The following is a 21,373-nucleotide window of genomic DNA, read 5'->3' on the forward strand; positions in this document are numbered from 1 at the left end:
TCATGCTTAAGTTCGAGGTCAGAATACGCATAGAGAGAAAAGTGCATAAAAAGGGAATTACGTTCCATTTATGTGCATTTAACTGGGGTCGGAATCGGGCCCAAAATGACTGCCTGTTCACTTAGTGGTATTTAGAACTGCAATTGGATTAGAAACAGAAGCGATTTCCTTCCAAATAGATTTCTCTCTCCCAGAACAATTTAGAGAGGATTATGGCAATGGCGTACAATGCATGTCCCTCCAATAAGTTCATAAAGAAATAGTGTCACTCAAGCTTGGATATATTGTGTTAAACACACTTTTATTGTTTGGGTGCCTAATGAAACAGTGTCACCATTCATTTAGGGAGGGAGAAAGAGTAAATGGTCACATAAAAAAATATAAAATTAACAATGAAAAATGGTAACCAGGGAAGGTCTGGTTCCCCGTGGCAACAACGACATACAGTTGAGACAGTGTCCAGACCCAGACGTGTATGTGTTTGGTTTGCACGTTTCCACAGTCTATTATAATCTCAAACGATGAAGTCCTTTTTTAAATTTACTAGCCATGCATACAGTTGACAATTCCACATGTGTTGAGTCAGTGTCTTCCTAGGAGCTGGCACTTTCCATACAAAATATTTACACTACCGTTAATTATAATTGTTATTCATCATCATCATCATCATCACTATTATTAGCCTACTATGCATTTCAATACTCTGAATACATAAAGAGTGGGATGTTGAGACAACGTCGCATCCCATTTCATTGTGATACCCAACCAAAAAAATACAATGTAGAGAATGATGAGTGATGACATCTTCATTCCTGAAAAGAAGACCGTTTCTAGAGACAAGAGTCTGTTGAGATATTCAAACACTGAAAGATGGAGTCCTCCTTGTCCCATCCGAATGAAACTGTTACAATATTCAGGAATCTGTTGTCAGAACCTCCTGAAACCAAGACAAATCACAGGATATGTGACAGACACCTCTGCTACACTTATCGAAACAAAATAGGAAGGAGAAGACAACATTGTTTCAAGAATGACACTGACTTTTCCACCATTTTCTTTCCATTCCTCAAAACAACTAAAAAGGAAATAAGAGGGGGAAAAATGGAGGCGCTTTCAAGTCACCTCTTTGGTTCTGTCCTAGTGATGTGCAACAACAAAAAACGTCCCCTTGGATGAAGGTAGGTAGGCCCTCTCTTTCTCTGTACAGGAAAACTTAGTACGCAAATCAATTACTCATCAATGTTTCAAACAAGTTGATCAGAGGGATTATCTCCTCCCCTCTATCTGCCGCTCTGCGCTGTCATGGTAACTTAAAATGGAGAAAGAAGGCTCCAGCTTGACGTGCTCAGAGAAACTGGGTCATATCAACAAGACCAAAACAATGTCAAATAAACATTACCGAAGCCGATCGCAGAAAACATAAAGACTACAAAACCTGTAATTCTGCACGGACGACTCAAGACATATTTTTTTTCTCCGCCAGAGAAAACAGGATAACATAAGGCGAGTGCACTTTTCTTTAGTCCGGTTTGTCAGTTTCTCTTGCGCAAATCCTTTGCATTCCTCATTTCATTCTATTAATTATTAACATATCATTATTATCAATTACATCATGACTGATTTTATGCACCAATGAGTTAAAATCCACCACAGTTCTACCATGAGTTTATTAATCATCCATGTTGTTGGTGTGAGTATAATCCTCCTCTCGGCGTACAGTATCTTGGTGTATGCAGACTTCCTCTCTCCCCTGTCCCCCTGGCGTCCCCTAGGCTCTGGGGCTATTGTATATTGCAGGAGGAGCAGCATGGGTCATCCTTGTCTGGCTGGGCGGCGTAGTCCATCTGCCGAACTATCTCGGCGAACAGTTCGTCCACCATGGTTTTGCTCTTGGCCGAGGTCTCCATAAAGGGGCAGCCCCACTCCTCGGCCAGAGCCTGGCCCTCGCTGGCCGACACCTCCCTCTCACTCTCCAGGTCCACCTTGTTCCCCACCAGGATCACTGGGACTTTCTCGTACCTGCAGACGACACACACAAAGATGGAGAAAATGATCAGAAACCATCTTGTGACATGAATATATGGACAGGCTGACTGTCAAGGCAGATCGGAATGACACACATGAGGAGATGTGATTTGCTAAAATGTTTAACTGAGATTTAGGGGTTGCCGTCCATGAAGAGCTGACTAGTTTTAACTGTACCTGACGTCCTCTCTGCACTCTCCTAAATGTACAGTTGATAGGCATAATTGCAATCTAGAATGAAAGCTTCATTGGCACATCAAGATGTTGTCAATAAATCATGCCAGCCATAAATAATTACATTAAATCCGTGTGGCACATTTCCCTGAAATATATAAACTAAAAGGCCTGGCAATCACAGTTCTAAGAGGTGGCTTGTCGAGGAAGAAATCTATACTGCCCACATGCTTTATTCCTATTACTATCAGTGACAACTCGAGAACTTAACAAGGCCAGAAGTCAACAGGAAGTGGGCAAAATCACCCACAATCCCTTAGGGGCAGGAAGAGACAATAATCCAGTGAGCTTTAAACTCTCTTCCAAATTGGTTGAGTGTTCCCACTGAGGAACTGGGCTACTTGCACAAGGGCCAGAAAGACAGTGTTACATCATATTTTTAATGAAGGACCTTAAGTCTTAAAAGTTGTATAATACTAACACTCTCAATGAAGAGTACCACAAACATTTAATGGACATGATTCAAAATGTCTGCATTTATTGGTCAAGCCAAAGAATCTGTTTAATTGACAACATTTCAGTAAATTGGAGACTTGCCGGGAGGATCTGCTGATATTGGCGTGGTGCATCCAAGGAATTAGGCATCTCTATTTTGGACACGTCACAGAGAATAAAGGCTCCGCTTTTATTTCTTATCTGCAACTAGGAGCTCCCTCACTAGTGATAATATTAACCAGCACACACCCGCTATGAACCCCACTCAGAATGCCTCTCTTCTCATGTTATTGAGCACAAACAGATCACAGGAGAATCATGCTCCTTGACACCTTTCAGCATCAAAGGTTAGCCTCCCTGTATGAAATATTCATGCCTCCTAAATTATTTAACACTATTTGACGGGGGAAAAAACACCCGTCCTTGATCGCTATGGTAACAGGTACACAAGGACACTCATAGTGTTGGAGGCTGGAGAGATGGAGAGAATCAATGACTGTAATACTTTCTTAAGTAGAGGAAACTGAGCTTCTCACGGGGGCGACGGTCTGCAGGCTCCAGTGCTAAATAAGCTTAAACTGGCAAAGAATAAGGAGCTCAATTTGATCTGGTACTGAATATATTATCCAGAGTGAACTCTAATCTCTGCCATCCCCATTCTGTGGGCAAGCCAAGAACTACAGGGATAAAACAGTAGACAACAGGGGTCTGTGAGCTACTGTGTGTGACTGTGAAGCACAAGACAGTTGACTACCAGTTAGTTAGCCACCACACAGCCTTTCACAGTACAGCTGGAAAACAATAGCCTTTTCAACCCAAAACTTAGTCCGTCTGTTGTTCAAACCGCTGAAGCAGCTGTCGACTGAGGAAAAAATGGCATCGATAGCATTCCTGACTCCAACAATTCATTGGAGGCACCTGATAGCAATGGTGCTGTTTTGGAACACATCTTTGTGGCGAAAGTAAAAATATGCAGTCAAACTATACACTCCCTCTCCGCGCTCATTGAGAGGCCCTAATCATAGTGGTGGGCGTGTGGAATGGAGGGCCGGGACAGGCTCTGTGGTGGCTGTACTCGTTAAAGAGAAAACCCACATGGGACATAGCGTTTAGGGAGGTAATGACGGTCCCCTGCATGGGTGGCCGTTTCTATTTTAAACAGGGCTGTGGTCGCACGGCCGTCGCTACTAGCCCCCGCTCATACCGAGGCCTGGGGCCGCCGTCACGAGTTTGCATACTGCCTCGCCACCTCCAATTACAACCTGCTCTCCACACATTCATGGGAAGGCATGCCCCGTGAGGAACCCTGCGGCCCATGGAACATGGATAAAAGTGGGATGGGAGTGTGCGTTTATGCTAGAGCATGTTTGTGCGTCTGTGTGCGCGGTAAGTGAGCATGTGTGCTTCTGTGTGTGCACTGAGACAAGAGCAAAATTAGCACTATTTCGGTAAGGGATTGAGCCTGGCTCTAAGACTCAGTGAGCTCTGATGGAAAATGATTTCTGATCCTCTGAAGAGCTTATAACACAGCCTCTGTCCTCGGTGCTATTGTCACAGCTGTCTGCTTCTCAGCGCTCTGAAATGAAAATTAAATCCTATAGCAATGGGACTCACTGTAAAATCCACAAGAAAACCACCCCAAAGAACCCCAGATGATCGTGACGGATGATGAGCTAGAGAAGAGAGCAGTGACGGGAGAGAAGAAGTCAAATGGAAACATATCCAGCCATCCATTCTATTCAATAACAAAATAACAGACTTGATAGGCTACCTAACTGTCTCACAGCAGAACAGCCACTCCGACTCCGTCATGCAGGAGGAGTGCAGGCAGCACAAAGAAAAAACTTGTCATCTGGTGCCAAAGGAGGAGAGGGGCTATAAATAGCTGTAATAACAGAGGGGAGACCTGCAATCTCAGGAGGTGTGTGAGGACGGCTGCCACGGATACCAGAGCCTCACAGGGACTTCGCATGAAGGGTGTTGGGCACAATGGCCATTCGGAGTCTGGGCCTGGTGCTGGGTGCAGGAAGTGAGGATGGGAGTGGGCAGAGAAGTCCAGGGTAGCTTAGCTTATCCTCAACTGAGGTTTGAGCCCGTCGGTTACGCATTCTCCACTCGGAAGTCGTGAGCAGTAGTCATCAACACATATCAGCGGCCCAGCATGCCAACATTCCCTCCCACTGTCTGTATGTCAGTCTGACTACATGCATGTGGCTGAAACACTCTCGCCTCAAAAACAACCAGCAGATTTCTCCTAGACACCCCTATGTATAATGCATGATGCATCCACTGATAGAGATCTGGGCCTAGCTGAGGGAGGCAGGGAAGCAGGGTGGGAGCTGCCTGGTGGTCTCTGGGCCCGGCCGCTGGGTTTATCGGTCCCTACCTGAGAGACAGTCAGCCAGCCTGGCCTACATGGTGAAAGAGGTCTAGCCAGATCCCTCCACAGTGAGATGGAGTCTGTTCTGAGTCTCCTGTACCTCAGGCTGACGGTGTATCTGTGTCTCAGTGAGTCCACACACTGCTGAGGGGTGGGTCTGACTGGAGCTGACTCGGGAGGCTGGATAAAGCTGAGTCAGGGGTATAAATGAGCTCCACCACAGTCCAAGGGAGAGGACATTTAAACACATCTCCAGCTCCTGATCTCAGAAAGGTTGCATCGCCCTAATGTCGGGATGTGCCAAAAGGATCCCTCTGCTATTTGGGAGGATGACTCATGAATGACAAAAGCAGACAACAGCTGAGATATTACTTTGGGCTCCTTGAAACAATCTCCTTGGATCCTTCCGACTGTCTCAAGGTAGCAAAAGGATATCCACTCCTTCCCGTTTCCTGTAAAGCTTTCCTGATACTATTCTCAGAATATGACAAGACGAGTTTGTCAAAAACGGAAAATATTCCAGTTAGAAATTAAGGGAGTGACAAATGCGAGACATGCATTATTGTCATTGCTAGATTGGAGATATTAGACGGCCCACTTATGCCCCTGTCTGCAGACTTCAGTTTTATGGGTGATTTGGTGCTTTTCTTCAGAGGACAAAAATACACCCACATTAGGCCCCCCTCAAACATTCGGTCATGGTCTGATGAATGAGCTTGTTCCTCTTCCTGGAGGAAGAGGGCGAAGAAATTAACCAAACAATCCTACAAATTATATGAAATATCATCATCACGAAATCTGAAATGAACACTGACTGTGTTTAATCTGAAATGTGTTTCCACCCCCACCCCCCATGCTGGCTGAAGAGAGGGGAGAGGAGAAGTACAGTAGCTAAGATTAGATTGGGCTAATTTATGGGTTTTATAAATAGAAACTGGGGCTCGGAGTGACACAGTCAGTCAGTTTCACCCTCTCTTCCCTGACCTCTGGGTCTACATGAAGATTACAGTGGCTCACGCTATGGAGCATGAGCCCATGTACATCATAATGAAAGTGAATGAAGCTCTCTTCAGCTCTCCATGGGATGGATCCCCTGGACACGCACATGAAGATTGCCTGCATCCTATATCTAGTATCACCCATTTACCACAAACAGTGGCAGGATAACCGTCTGTAATTGGAAATTGTCACCAATAAAACGTATTAAACGCAGCAAACACATGACTTTTTATTTGGTAACACGTCCTCGTCCTGGCTCTATCACTTATTTTCAGGATACGCAGAAATGTAAGCTTAAAACAACAGAAAGAAGAAATGTGTGCTTGAGGCTGCTTGTTTCTCTGTTGCTCTAGTCATTGCATGTTCTTTTCTCTCCCCCTCAGTCGTAATCAACAATAACAGCTTCAGCATCAAACATTAATGTCACTCTTAACAACAGTGCAATTATGTATATTGTCACTCTGCTACACACTGCCTGACTGCCAATGCAGACCGGCATTATTTTCGATTGCCTTGCCCTTTATGCTCTGAGTAGCTCTGCTTGATGATGCTCAAGCCAGGCTTAGACAAATAGACAAAGTAAGAGTTCCCTGCGTAAGTATTTATAAAAGGCCCTGCTGCACTTGATCTGGGTGAAACAAATATGTGGGGGGTCTTGACAGGGGGAACATTGCTATTGAAATTCACATGAAAATTATGCATCTGTGGGTTTTTGACATGTTTACTTTCTATCAAATAGGATAGTCCCCCATCTAATCACACGGGTGTTATAGAAATATGCAGCCTGCAGGACAGAATTCATGGCATGTTAGTCTGTGACTTTGAGCAAGGGCTTTGACAATAACATAAAGATAAAGACCAAAGTAATTCACCCGAATGCTGTGCAAGGAGAAATTAGGACTAGGCTTGGGTCGTATAGCGTATATACCATATACCGGGGTATTTTAAAATAGCCACGGGATGCTTTTTCAATACCATCAATACCGAAGGACACTATTTCCTTTTCTTTCCCACTACTTTTTTAAAGTAAATACCTGCAGTCAACTTGTGCAATGTGTTAAGAGATACTGAAGATCGCATCTTTCACTTTACCTGTCACATCATTTTTCATTATAGCACTTACTAGTGGTACCCAGTCACGTGGTGTTTGCTCACAAGCACACAACAATGAGAGAACGCAGCCTCGTAAATCACTCACTGTTGTCCAGCATGCTCCAGGTGATCTAGTTACAGTATGGAAGTCACAGCTAAATGTTTGCCAGCTAGATCTTATATAACTATTAAGTTAACAGTCTAAAATGTGCTAAATGCTCTGCAATTGTATGTTCGGTTTGCTAATTTAGTAGCTAGTTAGCTACCTAGCTAAGTGGTTAGCTTCTTCCAAAATCACACTTCGCTTGGCGGTAACAGCAGAGAATTCCCTCCTGGATCAAGAGCCTTAATGTTTAATATTTGTTCTGTGTGTGTAGCAAACTTTGAGTAGTATTTTTGTTGTTACTTGTATACCTTTATGAGCTGGGATGTCTGTCCTGCAAATAGTTTCGGTCAGAGAATGTATAACATTTTTAGCAATTTGCTCATTATCATCTAGTTAGCATTCTCTTTGGGATTTTACATGTTCTTGTTTAGCATTGCTACTCATCAGATTACAAAGGCTCAGAGGGGTTTGAAAATAGCGCCCCTTGTGTGCAGTGCCGGTATTACCGAACATCCCGGTATGGCACACGGTCGGTATGAAGGTATGACAATCTGGATACTGCCAAAGCCTAATTAGGACATTATTGGACAACCATATACCCAAGGTAATTTTAACCAATCGACATTCGGCACATGGCAAACTCCTTTAAGGTTGACCTGATTGGTATGTTCTGCAGTACTAGATCACTGCAACATAGGATAAGTCCTGCCTTCCACCATGAAAATACTGTGCGAACTACATAACCCTCTGTGATAGTCTCATTCTGACCCTGTGACCATAACATAGGCTAAAAAGATGATGGCCCTCAAACCATCACGGTCACCTAATAATCCCCAGTTTACAATTGATCCCCCTCCCCCTCCTCTCCCCTGTAACTATTCCCCAGGTCATTGCTGCAAATGAGAACGTGTTCTCAGTCAACTTACCTGGTAAAATAACAGATAAATAAATAAAAATAAAAAACAATGTCACCCAGTAGGTAAATCATCCCCGTTCCTCCTCCCTTGCCATGCTCTTCATCATATCTGGGTGCACTGGCACATCCTGTGCCACCCATCAGTCAGCATCACCTGTGCATGGCTAACTGTTGCTGAAGTAAGGTGATGAGCCCCCCGGCCGTCATGGGGGGGGCAGGGGGCGAGTGGAACTAATAATTTGCCCCAGTGGCCTCTGTTACTGCCGCCCTGTGCCACTGACAGGTGGAAGACACTGATGCGCCCTGACAGGTCTCGAGACAGGCGCGACACACACCAGCGCCTCTGACTTGGGCGGGCGCCGGGACGGCTCCTGTGTGAGACAGTAACGAGGACAGGAGAGGCTAAGTGAACAGCAGTGACAGCTGCATAATCCACAGGGCAGCGTGGAGCCCTGGAGGAGAGACATTGGGCATTGGGCCTCCTTGGCCATGGAGCCCTGGAGGAGGGACATTGGGCATTGGGCCTCCTTGGCCATGGGGTCCTGAGAAGTCAAGGCTGCTGGCTGGGCTATGCGCCAGAGCCCCATTCCACTTTCACCCCTCTGCAGGTTGGGAGGGTGTAGTGACATTTAGCAGTGCCATAAAACGTATTTTAATATATTCTCCACTCTTATTAATACAGTCTTAAACATTGTTATACTCTTCAGTAAAACAACTGACTGACTGCTCTAAATCATTCAACTAGACTCTTTGACAGCATTATCTTCCTTTACAAAATGATGGTACATTTCCTGGTTTACTGCTTGGACCTGAATGTAAGTGTAGACAGCTCTAGTGTAAACCACCAGTAGATTGTAAGCTTGTAAACATTTACCTAAGTGAAGAGAGCAAAGAGTGGACAGTCAACACCATCTGTGGATACGGTGTTCTTCTTTTTAGTGATGCTGTCATACCTGCAGATAGATAGCGTCAGAGGAAGCCATGGGAAGAGCTGGCCATGGCCACGGTCTGGTCTAGACTCCCCAGCACTCCAACTGAACCGCTACACTACCCACATTAACTGTAAACACACTGTTCAACTTTAGAGAACATGGTTCCCATGCTCTTCTCTTCAAACTGTTTGGGATGGGAGAGATTTAGTCACCACTGGGTCCCCACAATCTCAGAGGTAGGACTGGAGGACATCGCACTAGCCCATCAACCGTAACTCCATAGTACGATCGTTAAAGTAGAAATTGCAATACTGTACATGTGTGCTCGCTACCCTTTTACTGTTGTTAAACCTGTGTAATAACATTGCAAATACCCAGTAACAACCTTTTATTCACGTGTTGTTGTTGCTTAGTAATGGAGAACAGAGGTTTTTGTTACACAAGAAGAAATGCAATGTAATTACAAAGTCATCACATGTTGATAAATGTGTAATTACAGCGTGATTACACACTGTATAGGGGAAACTATCATGCAAAGTGTTTATCGTGATTTATTGTACATGTCGCCATAAACGTGCATTGCCTTTGTTCCTGTGATAAGGTATTGGATAGTCTGACAGTAGAATAGGTAACATGGGTGGCATCCGCATGCTCCCCAGCCAAAACAGTTCGGAAGAGGTCGTTCATAATGTTATTAGGACATTTTGTGACGTTTTTGTTCGTTTTGGACTTCGGGTAGGGTTTTTTCGGGCTGTTCAGGCACACAGCATTATTCCTGGATACAAGCCGAAGTCTACGCCCCTTCGTCTGTGATTGGTCAACAGTAGGGATTCTTCAATAAAGTCTTTGTTGTCGTTCAACGACAGACGACCTGTTTTCATGCAAAAATAAAATATTGAGAAATACTGCACCAAAACATCTTAGAAGTAAAATTCTCCCCAAGAAAAACGTCAAAATGAACGACAGATTTATTCAGTTATCTTAGGTTAATTCGGACTGTTTTGAGGAAGTGTATACTAGCTACGGCGTCTCAAAACGGACAAAACAGTACCGCTTTTTTCTTGTTTTTCAAGCGAAGGTCTTTTAAGGGAGTATTGCGAGAACACTCGTTCGCATGCTGACGCCTTTAGGGAGTTGACACCAGACTTGAGGAGAGAGGAGGCAGTCCCTGGGTGTGTGTCTGATTCCACACACCACAGCTGGCCCACACCTGGTGCACACACACACTAGGGGATGACGCCCCGCCAGCTAGGCAGCATCGCTCCCTCCCCTCCAGATTCCCTCACATACCTCTCCCTGTACTCACATTTTTATGGGGGAAACACATGCTGACCTCATTCTTTCATCTGGAGTCGTACATTTATTTGAATGGCTTTAAATGCAATCCAAACTCCAAGCGATCGTGAATTTATTGAAACAAACACACCAAGATAGCCAGGAAAAGGAACTTGTGAATTGGTAAGATGGCCAGGAAAAGGAACTTGTGAATTGGTAAGATGGCCAGGAAAAGGAACTTGTGAATTGGTAAGATGGCCAGGAAAAGGAACTTGTGAATTGGTAAGATGGCCAGGAAAAGGAACTTGTGAATTGGTAAGATGGCCAGGAAGAAGAAGAACTGAATTTGGTAATGGCAATGACGATAGTAAATATTAGAGAGAATGCAATTTCAGCTACAGAGATTTCTACTTATTCGAAGTCAGATCACTTGAGAGGCCATGTTCATACGGAGCGATGGATGGCGCTGTGTAACATGTCAATGGGAGGATCCAACTGAAAAGTTGAGGAGTAATTTGGTAGTTTTGTGTTGTTAATCTATTGCTCCATTGTGAGGTTTCTCAGTGAGCCTTGCCTCTTTGTGGTTCATCAGACAACCTCCATTCACCCAGGCAGATACACTGACACCTCCAATGAGTGATGAACCCACACTGTCACAGCTCAGTGTATAGTGGAGTCCCACTTCACATCAACTCTAGAAGCGGGAGTCACAAACATGTGAATGTAGCCAAGGTTTGACGATAATATAGCATTTATATGGCGGAGTGTGGGGTCTTAACCAGGTCACCAGGTCTTGAGTGTGAATGACTCATTCATGTTGTCACTTTTTAAGTCTGCCACAAATTAGGCCACTGCACACTCGACCTATATGAATTACTTTGGTATGCTACGGGATAACGAGTTGTCTGGATAGCATGTCACATTGTTGTAACTTGATTCTAAACATGTTAGGACAATGCTGGGACAATGAGAGATGCGGCCACTAAAGATGACCTCATGTCTGGAGCATCCCTATAATAACAGTGCTTATCATACGTATGATTCCTGTTTGTTCTGTTTTTTTTCTTCCTTTCCAAACAGATTGCATGTTTCCAATTAAAAACATCACTTCCTCTCTTCAGAAACCGACTTCTCAGTGTGCTCCTCCAAATTTAGCAACTCCTGCCAGCCCCCCTTGCTTTAGCTGTATTTTGAGGGTTTGTCTGTCTATTAGAATCAGGCCTTTGTTTCTCTCCGCAGAGTCACTGGAGCTGTGAATCCTGGGTATTCCAGCTGTCTGTTTCACTGGGGTTGCAGCATCTAAGCTCAGCCAGCATACAGTCTTGTGGACAGCCCATCAAACACACAGAGCAGAGCTGCATCCAAGGTAGCCAGACAGATAGTGTCTATCTCTCCACTGTAATAAAGTGCAGGGGAAAGCTGGTCTCACATCTACTGGTGGACAAGGCCTGATGTGGTACAGTAGTACAGTAGAGTCTAACTGAGGAGAAATAGCACCATGGCCTTGAAACTAAAATGGCTGTAGAGCTACAGGCAAAAATAGCAGATGACCAATCAACCATATGTCTCCTATCATGCTGAATAAGACACAGGCATGCCGTAAGACAACGCTGAATATATCATTTATATTGTTTGAAGAACCCAGTTGCATTGCCTTTAGAGAGATGGATATCGGCTAGTGTTGGATGATACAGGACCACTTGGTTGGATTTAGCAGTAGTAGGCCTATGCAGGGTCAGAATGCTTGAATAGGCTAAAGTAGGCACTATGCCTGTGTGTTGTGTATCACCACAGGACACATCCTCAAAATGAGTGTTATGTGAGTGTAGATTCTGCACAAAGGTGCTTCTTCATAGATTGTGTAGTAGGCCTACCATTACATAGATCAATTATGTTTTCTGTCAATGGGGTATATGATAGGAGTCAGATTAGATGTGCTCGTGGGAAAATGCAAGCAGGAATTATCATCACGGTCTATGCATGTTTACAATGAGACGTTGCAGTTCTGACATAGGCATACTATAGGCCTTCCATAATACACGGATTTGATCCTAAATCACTCACCTTTTCACTCTGATGATCTGGTCCCTCATGGGTTTGATGTCTTGGAAGCTCTGCTGGTTGACAAGACTGTAGACCAGTATGAAGCCTTGGCCATTTTTTATGTAAAGGTCCCGCATGGATGCGAACTGTTCGGTACCAGCAGTGTCAAGAATCTCCAGAACAGAGGGTGAGGAATCCACCTCGATTTCTTTGCGGTAAAAATCTTCAATGGTCGGGTCGTACTTCTCAATAAACGTCCCGGTCACAAACTGAACAGTGAGGGCGGATTTCCCGACCCCACCGCTGCCGAGGACCACCACTTTGTACTCGCGCATTGCTCCCTTGTTATTTGATGATTTCAAGAGATTGTCGAAAGCTATCACTCTCCGCGCGACATAGAATAAAATATATCCGTGCAAATGGCATTCATTCGTGTCCCATTTTGAACGGATATAAAAAATACAGCCTTGCTTACCACCGCTCAGCAATGGCAAATAAAAAGCTGAGCACAAAGACTCGCTGCCCGAAGATGGATTTCATCGTAGAAATTCCCACAGGCACACCAGACATTGATTACTAGGCTATGCGCATCGAAACGACTGCAATTTTTTTTTATGTGCATTAAAAGGTATCAAAACGCTGGACAATGTGAAACGTGTGGTTTTTCATATGCTTAGCTCACCATTCTATGCATCACAAAAAAACTAAACTTGCTCCAGCGAAGACATTGGAGAAAAGGACGGTTCCTGATGGATTCTGCAAGACTTGCGCGTTTTATCTCAATAAATGTTGATAAATAAATAAATACACATTTAAGAGTTAAGCCTATTAATATAAGTTTCCTTGCTTTTTCACCATCTCTTTCATCTCCCCGTTCCTTATGCGTTCACGAATACAATCCTGACCGCCATACTCTCGGGTGGAGACCCACCGCCGCCGTGTAATCAACCGGTCCCCTCTCGGCTTCCGTACCAACGAAAATGAGATGGGTCTTTCCCACCAGACAGATGTGCAAGGAGTCCAATGGCTACCAATATTTGCTGTTAACCTCACTCATGACTATCTGAATGCCATACGGAAACAGCCAGTAAAATAAAGGGTTGGATTTCCGTTCATGTGCAAAATTTCCCATCATTCGGTAACCGAAGTGACATCCTCTGAGCGCTCACCCAATCACAGAAGCAGCTTGAGGATGTGTATCCAAGAGGAGGAAAGAGCGCGCAGATGCTGTTGCTATGGTAACGCTGCCAGCAGTGTAGCAGCATCACTTGCATAAGGAGAGTATAAAAGCAGATTATAAACTAGCCTGGTTGCCTTCTCTGGTTAGCTATTAGATTCCACGCCTCTTTGGCAAATGATAAGAATGGCAAGGAGTGGTAAATTAGTTGAAGACTGGTACCCAGACTACTTATAAACTGTCATTTAAACAAACAGCAACACAATGCGCGATCAGAGGAACCTCTTCTAGCAAAATAACTTATTGGACTAGACTGTATAGGCCTATACATAACTAGACACAACGATGTGTATGAGTCAATGTCTTTGCAATATCTGCTTGTGTTATCAAATGCAGATGTGCATAAACAGACTATTCAATAAAAATTGAATATATTCAAAAATTGAATATTTTTTTTGCAACAATTTACCATATTCATAACAAAATTTCCAATAATTCATGATATTTCCAGAGAATGGGATATGACTAAAACTAACACGTGCATTGCATTCCTGAGATGGTGCATTTTTATTATGTAGGCCTTTGAAATCATGTCCTCTGCATATATGAAGACACCAAATAAAATGGCTTATTATTTCCTATGTGAATCACCAAAACAAAGGCATCACAAACTTAGCATTTACTTAAACTTTTATTTGTTTTTTTTTTACATTAGATTTTACACAAAACAAAACTACTATATATATATATATATATATATATATATATATATATATATATATATATTATATCATAAAAGAGCACATAATTATGCACAAATAAAACATAAAAAAATTGCCACATGAACAGATTCAAAATGAGTAAGGGTTTGTACTTTTCCCCTCTGTTAAAGAGTGCGGCATTACAGATGGAACCATATGTGGCACTGGCACAGCAGTTTAAACACAACTCTGCAGTAACTGTACCACAGCCATTTAGAATGGCACCCGCCAGTTTTCTCATCATCAAGCTTTTCTCAGTAAAGTGTTTGACTGCACTCTTTACAATCTACCATTTTGGCCTCAAAAAGAAAATGTCTGTAGTGAGAATTAAAACAGCATATTTCACTAATTGCAATAGACTAAATACAATCCTTATATTTAATGAACCCTAACACATAACAACTTAAGAACAATACATCAAAGGTAAGGCAACGTTCACTAATAAGTTTGTCTGCTCAGTTTACCAACTGTTCAGAAAGTGCTTACCCACAGGGCACACACTGGTTAAATCCTCGTTGTTTCCACGTAATTTCAACAAAATTACGTTGAACCAACATGGAATATACGTTCAATTGAAGTCTGTGCCCAGTGGGTAGGAATCGTGTTACCATTGGGTCAGTAAAAGTGAACACATTCTGACTGTTCAACTCTTTTGATTGGGTGGTCTAAAATCTCAACTAACTTTCAGGTACAGCTGTATCTAGCTATAATAACATTGGAAACATTTAGCAGAACTTGAGTTGAAATTACCATTAAAATTAACATCCGTTTTCAAAGAGCATTTTTTTTGTTGTGAAAGACGCCTTCGGTGAACAATTGAAATAATTTAAGAGTATCACTGCCAGACTAGCCATACCCATGACTACATGTTTAACATACTTTTTTCTGCAGTGTAAAAATAACTTTATTCTGGGAACAAAGTGCAATTCTAAACAGCTGAACAACCATCAAAACACATCTTTTTGAGTTTCCCCTTGCCTTTATGAGTCTAGGGATGCTTTGTAAGAGGACTTTAGAGAGCTCATTTTTGGTAGAATAGATTAGAGCATGTTTTTAGGGACATTTATGTGTCATGGGTAGGCTGTCAAATGCAAAAGGAATATACTACTGTAATACAAAGGCATTATGATACTGAAAATATTGTCGTATATAATTTTGCCATAAAATAGGAAATGTTCAGATTCTGGCAATACAATCTAGTGTGTTACAGTGCTCTAGAAAACGTAACAATTACATCATTTACAAAAATACAGAGCTTCCGTCATTGCAACTTTAGGTTGCCACAGAGACAAATTAATATAGTTATGAAATTATACCGTACTACAATGAAAAGTAAATTTACTTAAATGTTAATTTTTTTTGGTAGACTGTGACCTATACAATAAACTGTTTTTATACATAATAAAAGCAATTCTACAGCCTTGCTCGTACTGCAGTGTGTTGTCCTGTATAGGTGACAAGGCAGTGACAAGGATGAGATGTGGAAGCTTGCCATTGGTAGCTCCAACATTCCATCCCTGGTCACAGACGGCTTTTCATAGGCTAACGTGACAGGACAGGTCATTTGAATAACCGCCAGCAGAGCAAAACTCAGCTTAATAAATTACATTCATTTTAAAATAGAATACAACATTGTTCTATAACTAATGTTAAACAAATAAGTAAATTCCATATATTTCCATCAAACAGAACATAAAACTGAACTTTTCTGAAAAGAAAATGAAAAGTAATGAAATAGGACAAAGATGGTAAGAACATGGGTCATTTTAGTTTTCTGTGGATTGTCTGAGTTGATCAAACACCATGACAATATCACGATACTGATGAGATTTTTTACACATACTGATTTCACTCACACAGAAAATGAAAAGGGAGAATGAAAGACTGTGGGAAAGATTTAGTTTGCACCTGTGTGAAGTTTTTAACGGTTATTTTCAAGAGCAAATAAAACATAAAAGGTTAAGCAAAATGTAAAATAATGTTACATGTTGATCATTGTAAATAGTTCCATGTTTCTAGCTTAGTTTTGCCTTTTATATCCTACTGTAAATAACTGGTGTAGACTTTGCACAGGTGCATTGGTGGGTAAATCTGTCTGTGTTTGTAAGTGCAGTTTGTATATACAATGAAGCTTTGACAAAAACACATGTAGAGTTATATGAGTTTCATTGCACAATGTGATTAGTTATGTGGCTACGTCCTACTACTAAAACATTTACTGTGATACATTCTACTCGAAAGACGTTAGACAGACTATGATAACAACGCATTAAACACGAGGATATGGTTGTAAAGACGGTTGTATATAAAGACAAATGAGTTACCAACATAGAACCACAACACATATCCGGTTCTCCAAACTCATCTCCAATCACTTTTTAGTTGCAAACTACTTTCAACTCATTAAGAATTAAGCTAAACCATTTTACACAATGAACAATCACTGAACTTCATGCCAAAGCAGCCATGTTCCGATCTGCCAGATATTGAAACTTGAAAGTAAATGAAAGGTTAAAGCACTAAAACTAACCCAGTGTACAAAGACTACCAATGCACTGAATTCACCTCACACAAACAGTTGTTCATTGTATTTATCGAGGCCGTGGAATACGTTGAGAAACTGCAGGGTTTTCTACTCAAAGTTGAATATTTCTCACACAGAGCCTTTTCAAGATGCTTGTTATGTACATTACTTTAGGCACTTCTACAGTTCAAATAAGACAGGATTAATAAGTGACCTCGAGTCACCGCAAGGTTTCCTTGCACGTGTACGTCAGCCTTTTTAACAAAGGATCACCACGTCTTTCCTTTTGAAGTCTTATCATTCTGCTCCCTCTTTAACGTCTGTGGCCTCTGCACTATGACCACCTAACCCCTCACATGTCTGTGACAGCTTGGCAGACACTCACTCAGCTTTTCAGTTCCTCTAAGGTGGCTTATTTTCAGCCCACCCATCACTCTGCTAGGTCATTGGCACATCTGGTATATGGTGTTTTTTTGATGGATGCCAAGACGAGGCTCAACTAAAACCTTGACCGAAGAGACATAGAGAAAACAGTGCACCACAGACAGACACTAGGAAACCGTGGTAGCTAGATTCCGTTCTCATTTCTGGAATTAGTGGCTGATTATATCACTGCCATAAGGTACATTAATTAATTTTCTGCTATTATCATTGGGTTTGCTGAGGCTCACTCAATTGGTTATTCCTCCGTAGAGAGGCCAAGGCACACCAGGAGGGGGAGCAGTGATCCTGTACTCAGAGAATAACCACAAGGTAAACAACAACATGCTATCCTCTGTCACATTTGTCCTTTACAAGAGCAAGAAGGACACTCACAAGCCAAATGCAATTTGTATACGGTGTATAAACAAGAGCGCTTTCCAATGGTCTTTGTTTTAAATACAAGCGATCAAGCACTTAGATGCACAATCATTTTCTGCTAAAAAAAATTACATTTGAATTAGATGAGTGTTGTGCACTTTTAACAAAACATTAAAAAGGAAATAAAAGTCATTGTTGAATACCTTTACGATTAAATCTTCACAATCTCCAATCATGTGTGTATACATATAATAAATCAGTCATTTACATATCAGTAACGATATTAGTCCTAGCAATACAGGTATATAATTTGTATATTTTAACATAGCTCAATGTTCTACATTTCCTCAGTAATCTTCTTCTCAGCATGCAGGTTGCTGTAGTTCTCGTGTGGAGCAAAAGTAGTATTTACAGAAGGGCTGTTTAGGGCCTCTAAGGGGAGCGTCTTGACACTCTGTTCCTTTCTTGTAGGTTACTTGAGGATGATCTGTTTTAGAAGCAGAGATTGAAAAATACATCATGTTACTCAATGGTGGCATTCACAATGAACATGACCGATTGCCCTTAGGTCCAAGCAACAGTGCCAGTACATTCTTGGATGACAAACACAATACAATATAGTGTTGTTGAAGAGTCATGGCGGTAAATGATTAAAGAATAAGGGTTCTTATTTGCAGAAGTAGAACAGTAGCAAAACTGTGACCAGTATAATCATAAAATGCTGAAGAGACAAAGAAACTAGTAAAAATACATTTGAATCCCACATGTAAAACAAAGAGAATTTGGTTGATGTTAGGAACCTTTCAGATAAGATTCAGAGCTGAGGCAGTGGTCTACATACCAAAGTTATTGCTAAAGCTAAAATGCTGCAAATCTCAATGACAAAAACAAACTGAAATAGTACACTATGCATTCCATGTTAATACCTGGGAGAAATAAAAGACAAATAAATCAAGCAGAATAAGCTGCAGGAGAAGGCTGGTGGTCGGCAAGTATGTTTTTCCCGACCCAAACCACAGCCCCCTCCTCTCCTGCTGGAAAGAAAGAAGCACATCACCTGACCTGCCCCCCAGGTAGACGAGTCTAAAAGGGGCAACAGAGGGCAGTCACAGGCACAGAGCTGTCACAAAATCACACACATCCATAAAGACATACAGTATGACCTTCCTGTGATAATAAGAGCCATGTATGAGCTTCATTGGTCTTTCATTCATTCAGTTGATCTCTTTAGTCTGAGGTGCTAATTTAGGCTGCTTCAAATCAATATATTTAGTTTTCTTCTTTCCCTTGCTTGACAGAATTATAGGAACGCCTGAATTAAATTAGGGGCACTTGAAACTAAATAAAGCAAAAACATGCGAAAAACAATGAAGGAAATTATGCAACACAACACAACTACTATTTGCAGATGGGGGATCTCTAAATAAGTGCTTTCTGTCATTACTATATTTAATACAGCATCTACAATAATGATAGTTAAGCTTGCTAATAAAGGCAACAGGCAGGAGAGAAATATGCTATGATGACAACTGTCTCCTGCTGCCATGACGAGCACTTATTTAGAGCTCAGGGATTCATGAAAGAAAGCTTTAAAAGGAGCAAACCTGATTGGCTGGTGCTGTTGCTGCGTAGGGGACACTTGTGGCAGGAGTAGTTGCTGCAGAGACAGTAGCAGGCGTAGCACTGTACATCATGGGTACTTTTTCAGGAAGGGAACCATGGAAGCAATGAACAGGTAGGTGGAGCATTATGGTAACCATAGCAACGTTTTTTTTTTTTATATATATATTTTTGCATGGTGAATACAGTAAAACATTAGTAGCAAGCCATCATTAGGTTAGACCAGCAGATGGCATGCAATCACAGCGCAAAGCAAGAAAGCATTGGATAAATAATAGAGGAGAGCTGATTTAGTTTAGGAAATTTGTCCGATATTTGTCCGATTCCCAGAGAAGATTGTCATTTGATACTAAAGGTGTCCAATTACGACATTCAAAAAGTATGTTTTACATACCCTACAGTATCTCATCATTAGAATGGCAATTTTCACTGTCGTGTTAGAAATAAGTTCCTTAATTTATACAAATAAAGGACACGTCATTTGATGTATTTGATCTTTAGGAAAGACCAAGACACTTTAGATAACATCTCTGGGAAACGAATCAAATGTCCTAATCCACAGAGCAGCAAAGAACTATAAATATCAACCAGCAGTGATGTCCTGTGTTTTGAATATCTGTATGATTTACAACGGTGAGAATATCACTGCAGAGAACAAAGGACATTCAAAAAAACAAATGAAATCCAAAGTAGGTCAATGGGTGATGATGAAGAGTATAAATTGAAGCCTTGAGCTTTGTCAGGGACATGGCTAACAGAAGAAAAATGACGAAACATATTATAAAATACACTTTCTCACATGTGATTTAAAATGTGCCGGTACCTAACATATATAAACCACCCTTACCCCCTGACCCAGAGACTGTTTATCCAAGGGCACATTGGAATAACAATAATCTTTTAAATGAACAGCGAGAGCATTTCACCAATATTCTCCATTCATTACAGGTGATATCAGAAAAAAGAAGCAAGGGACCTACCAATGCCGGTAGCAGGAGACATGCAAAACACTGACCCTGTGTGATTATGCAGTGGAAAGTGAGTAGAGGACAATAAGGGAGGAAAAACAGGTTAGCTAGAGTTTTCAGCATGCTTTTACACATTCTAAACCAAATACAAGCAAGACATGAACCTCTCAATGGAAACCAAGTTTTTTTTTTTTTGCTTGGTGAGCACACACAGAAACAAGCCCATGAGAAACGATGCGTCTTAGGGAGTATAGTGTGTGGGTGTACGTGTAGAGTGTGGATAGATTACTGTTTTCCAAGGAGGGAGGCACATGCTGAATAAAATAGCTCTAATCGACTGACATGGGCATCAGTGCTAGGGCAACCAGGCAGTACAGTAGTTAACTCAGCAGTGAGACAAAGCATCTAACAAGAGTGCATAGTGGCTGTTGCTGTTTGATTATGGCTGTCAGAGGAAGGCCATGTTGAGAGAAAGAGCTAATGGTATAATAATCCAGTGTCCTACTTAGCCATGTACTGTATCACAGCAATGTAGGCCAATGGCCTGAATTGAATAGATTTGATTAAAGCAGGTCTCCTTCAACTAACCTGGATGATGTAATCTGGAAGCACTGATATATCTGCCTGCCAGGACATTGAGCTATTAAGTATGTGACAACGGCATTAAACGTGCATCATTTTCAAAAATGAACGGCTCAAATTATAAGGTGCTGCATTAAATCATCATAGCTAGCTAGCTACATTGGGCCACGAGGAAAGCACAAAAAAAACAAGGAAAGACACCTGACTGACAATATGCTACTTTTTAGACTACATGATAAATGCCCAACCAAACATTATCAGGGAGGGAATTACAAAGGACAAGTCATATAGGGGCAGTTGGCCCACTCAGAGCTGGGCTGTACCTGTGGGATAGAACGCAGACGTCTGCTGGAGCTGTGCATTGGCCAGAGCCTGCTGGTAGTGCAACATACTGGGGTTGAAGAAGGAGCTGGCCCCGTTGCTCTTCTCCAGTGCTTGTCTCTTTGGTAGGGGCTGCAGGCAACCATGGGGGAACGCCTGCCGAGTACAAACGACACGTTAAC

The 21,373-nt window shown here is 42.0% G+C and overlaps 2 protein-coding genes across 28 annotated transcripts in view; both read right to left on the minus strand.

Moving 5' to 3' along the window:
* Window positions 1-275: 275 nt before the first annotated feature.
* LOC109867089 (ras-related protein Rap-2a) lies at window positions 276-13,620 on the minus strand. The gene is made up of 2 exons (XM_020456007.2): window positions 12,459-13,620; window positions 276-2,019 (listed from the first exon to the last, which is right to left on the minus strand). The coding sequence occupies exons 1-2, from the start codon at window positions 12,770-12,772 to the stop codon at window positions 1,782-1,784; spliced, it is 552 nt and encodes a 183-aa protein (XP_020311596.1). The 5' UTR covers window positions 12,773-13,620; the 3' UTR covers window positions 276-1,781.
* Window positions 13,621-14,764: 1,144 nt separating this feature from the next.
* The window catches only part of LOC109867098 (muscleblind-like protein 2a), a 37,053-nt gene continuing 30,444 nt past the window's right edge, over window positions 14,765-21,373 (minus strand). For 8 of the 27 annotated variants that reach the window (XM_020456033.2, XM_020456094.2, XM_020456060.2 and 5 more), the window contains 5 exons: window positions 21,194-21,347; window positions 20,877-20,912; window positions 20,301-20,336; window positions 19,305-19,399; window positions 14,765-18,187 (listed from right to left, as the gene is read on the minus strand). In XM_020456033.2, the coding sequence (XP_020311622.1) occupies window positions 18,173-18,187; window positions 19,305-19,399; window positions 20,301-20,336; window positions 20,877-20,912; window positions 21,194-21,347 (336 nt within the window). In that variant the 3' untranslated portion in view covers window positions 14,765-18,172. The remainder of the gene's footprint in view (window positions 18,188-19,304; window positions 19,400-20,300; window positions 20,337-20,876; window positions 20,913-21,193; window positions 21,348-21,373) is intronic. The other 19 variants (XM_020456120.2, XM_020456069.2, XM_020456104.2 and 16 more) reach the window with 5 other exon arrangements.

This window comes from Oncorhynchus kisutch, linkage group LG2 (assembly GCF_002021735.2).
Source record: "Oncorhynchus kisutch isolate 150728-3 linkage group LG2, Okis_V2, whole genome shotgun sequence".
NCBI classification, from domain to species: domain Eukaryota; kingdom Metazoa; phylum Chordata; class Actinopteri; order Salmoniformes; family Salmonidae; genus Oncorhynchus; species Oncorhynchus kisutch.